The sequence below is a fragment of the Nerophis ophidion genome, linkage group LG06, assembly GCF_033978795.1.
Source record: "Nerophis ophidion isolate RoL-2023_Sa linkage group LG06, RoL_Noph_v1.0, whole genome shotgun sequence".
In the NCBI taxonomy this organism is placed as follows: domain Eukaryota; kingdom Metazoa; phylum Chordata; class Actinopteri; order Syngnathiformes; family Syngnathidae; genus Nerophis; species Nerophis ophidion.
The window spans coordinates 6,801,535-6,804,669 of record NC_084616.1 but is presented as its reverse complement, the minus strand read 5'-3'; the positions used below and the strand labels follow the sequence as shown (position 1 = coordinate 6,804,669).

Genomic DNA, 3,135 nt, shown 5'->3' with positions numbered 1-3,135 from the left:
TTTGTGCGTAAGTGTTTAAAACAACTGTTTTAAGTCACAACTTAAATGTTGGCGTTGAGCTAGACTGGTAGTCTCTTCTCAGGATAGGGCTATCACTTTTACAATCCGAAATGAGGGCCTTTTTCCTGAGAGAAGTGCGAGTATCAAACTAAGGGGCCTTATCTGTGTGTGTGTGTGTGTGTGTGTGTGTGTGTGTGTGTGTGTGTGTGTGTGTGTGTGTGTGTGTGCTAAGTCAGGAGAGCACATCCCATAAAAGGAGATGTTTGTGCGTAAGTGTCTAAAACAACTGTTTTAAGTCACAACTTAAATGATGGCGTTGAGCTAGACTGGTAGTCTCTTCTCAGGATAGGGCTATCACTTTTGCACTCCGAAATGAGGGCCTTTTTCCTGAGAGAAGTGCGAGTATCAAACTAAGGGGCCTTATCTGTATGTGTGTGTGTGTGTGTGTGTGCTAAGTCAGGAGAGCACATCCTGACCATAAAAGGAGATGTTTGTGTGTAAGTGTCTAAAACAACTGTTTTAAGTCACAACTTAAATGTTGGCGTTGAGCTAGACTGGTAGTCTCTTCTCAGGATAGGGCTATCACTTTTGCACTCCGAAATTAGGGCCTTTTTCCTGAGAGATGTGCGAGTATCAAACTAAGGGGGCCTTATCTGTGTGTGCTTGTGTGTGTGTGTGTGTGTGTGTGTGTGTGTGCTAAGTCAGGAGAGCACATCCCATAAAAGGAGATGTTTGTGCGTAAGTGTCTAAAACAACTGTTTTAAGTCACAACTTAAATGTTGGCGTTGAGCTAGACTGGTAGTCTCTTCTCAGGATAGGGCTATCACTTTTGCACTCCGAAATTAGGGCCTTTTTCCTGAGAGAAGTGCGAGTATCAAACTAAGGGGGCCTTATCTTATCATGTGCTCAAACTGAAATACCACTGTTTACTTAAACTTGGTGGTTTGCTTTCTCCAAGATGAACATGAACATTCACCATATGCAAATAATAATATGAGTTGATTAACCATGTGCCCTTTGTCGGTGTCTTTGAGGACTGTGTATTTATTCTTGTTGGGATGAATGGATGTTTTTCCCCTATGGAGGGTGAATAAAGTATCTATGTAAAAAGGTAAGAACGGCACAAATGTGTAAGAGCAGGAGATAAACGTCATGGATAAATGAATGAATGAATGCATGAGTCTACGACACAAAATCCATTTTCCAATGCTGTCATGAATGCCAGGAGACCCATTTTATATTAGACCGTGGTTAATTCCTTTTACAACGTAGAGACCTTTCGCTTGCAGCATTTCTTAAATGGCTTCATTCGTGGATGTAGGAAATCAGACCCAGAGACATATTTTGATATAGACAGGTTCCTTTATTTAGTAGAGAGATGATCCGTCCGTTTGTTTTGACGAACGTTCAACAACTGAACAGTGTAGAATAAGAAAAATACCCAGTAATACAAGCACACCACTAAAGTTTACCACTGCCTCAGTACATTCATTGTGATGAGTAAAGGACAGTTCTAGAAGATAAGACGGTTCTGATTAGTGATGACAGAAGGCCTCTCTGATGCAAACGTAGGGCTCGTCATCAGTGCACGGCTCTCCTTTCCATACCCCTGCAAAAAAAAAATGGATGTATATTTTGAGGAAAATGGAGACATTCGCAGGCAAGTCAATCGTATCCAGTAATTGTACCATCGTTTCCAGTGGTTTCAATCACCACGCAGTCATCAGCGCCAGAAGCTGTCCCGGAGGCAAAGTTGGCAAAGACGAAGGGGGTGCCATCAGTCCACAGGTAGTCTCGAGACTGGAAGTCAAAAGTCACATGAGAATCAATCACTCCTGTCCTCCCTTTACGTTCCGGTCATTGCGGAGGACTCCTTCGACTGGGTCTCTCACCTTAACGGCATCGTGGAGTCCAATCCAGGCTTCATCTCCACCACCTTTCACAACCAGCTGATAAACGACCGCATTTTCTACAGGGTTGCGGATTGAAGCCAGGTTCCCACCAATCACGTTACAGATCCTCTGATGGTAGAAAGAAGGAACGGACGGACGGTGACTTTTAGACATCAGCCCTGGTGTCATGTGTCATCCTACCTCCGCATCGGCAAAAGTCCTCCTCTCTTCTTTGTAGATGTAACAGTGTTCGTCCTTCTGAGTCCAGCCATCAGGACAGCAAACTTCCGCGGGGGAGGGAAAACAACAGAATTTGAGTAAATATTCATTCGAAAAGCGTGTTTGGTTTCATTTTTTTACCAACCGTTGTCCTTTTTGGACACGGGCAGCTTGGGGGAAGGAAAAAAAAAAAAAAAAAGGCAACAATGTTTAAACATGTTTGATTCAAGCCATCAGCTGAAGTTTGGACTTACCACCCCGCTCAACACTCCACCGATCCCGCAAAGGAGGAACAAAACACGGAGAGAAAACGCCATCTGTGCAACGGCAAACAAGGCGCTGTGAGTGAGAAAAAGTCAGAATCGAGCTTGTGCGGCGTTACCTTTGTGCTGGTGATGCCTGATGCCGAGGACCTGCTGGAGCCCTCCTTATATACGCTGGCTTGACGCGGCCCCGGAATGTTCTCTATGTCAATTATGCGACACATGTCTGCAACGGGAATTTACTGGAAAAAAAAAAAAAAAAAAAAGAGCCACAAGTTGACACAACTAATTACGCTAATGAGTTCCAGTCCTTCCAGAAAGTTGTGGCGAACGTTTATGAGGCTTTTTTTCTCTCCCTCTGGTATTTTGGAATCAAGGTGTGATTGAATCCGTTGTTGGCGACGTTTGAAGTGTTCCTTGTGACATTAACCCCTCCAGAATCACAGGATTTCTAAAATGACTCCGCGCAGACTTCACAATATACGCCAGACAGCAGAAAAAGTTTCTTAAAGGCCTACTGAAAGGACATTTTCTTATTCAAACGGCGATAGCAGCTCCATTCTATGTGTCATACTTCATCATTTCGCCATATTTTTGCTGAAAGGATTTAGTAGAGAACATCCACCATAAAGTTTGCAACTTTTGGTCGCTAATAAAAAAAGCCTTGCCTGTACCGGAAGTAGCAGACAATGTGGAGTTGTGGAGTTCCTCACATAATCATGGCCACCAGCAGCGAGAGCGATTCGGACCGAGAAAGCGAG

At 43.9% G+C, this 3,135-nt stretch overlaps 1 protein-coding gene across 1 annotated transcript; it reads right to left on the bottom strand.

Moving 5' to 3' along the window:
• Positions 1 to 1,342: 1,342 nt before the first annotated feature.
• On the bottom strand, positions 1,343 to 2,613 carry LOC133553865 (lithostathine-1-alpha-like). Its single transcript, XM_061902205.1, has 7 exons — positions 2,494 to 2,613; positions 2,366 to 2,428; positions 2,257 to 2,281; positions 2,094 to 2,176; positions 1,893 to 2,021; positions 1,689 to 1,800; positions 1,343 to 1,609 (listed from the first exon to the last, which is right to left on the bottom strand). Exons 1-7 carry the CDS (start codon positions 2,596 to 2,598, stop codon positions 1,536 to 1,538), a joined length of 591 nt encoding a protein of 196 aa, XP_061758189.1. The 5' UTR covers positions 2,599 to 2,613; the 3' UTR covers positions 1,343 to 1,535.
• Positions 2,614 to 3,135: the final 522 nt, after the last annotated feature.

Bases quoted from the DNA above. Each gene is read 5' to 3' on its own strand.
- LOC133553865 (XM_061902205.1), bottom strand. From the start codon at position 2,598: ATGTGTCGCATAATTGACATAGAGAACATTCCGGGGCCGCGTCAAGCC. The intron at 2,282-2,365 runs GTAAGTCCAAAC...CCTTCCCCCAAG, and splicing joins GTGGAGTGTTGAGCGGGGTG to CTGCCCGTGTCCAAAAAGGA. The intron at 2,177-2,256 runs GTTGGTAAAAAA...CCCCCGCGGAAG, and splicing joins CGTGTCCAAAAAGGACAACG to TTTGCTGTCCTGATGGCTGG.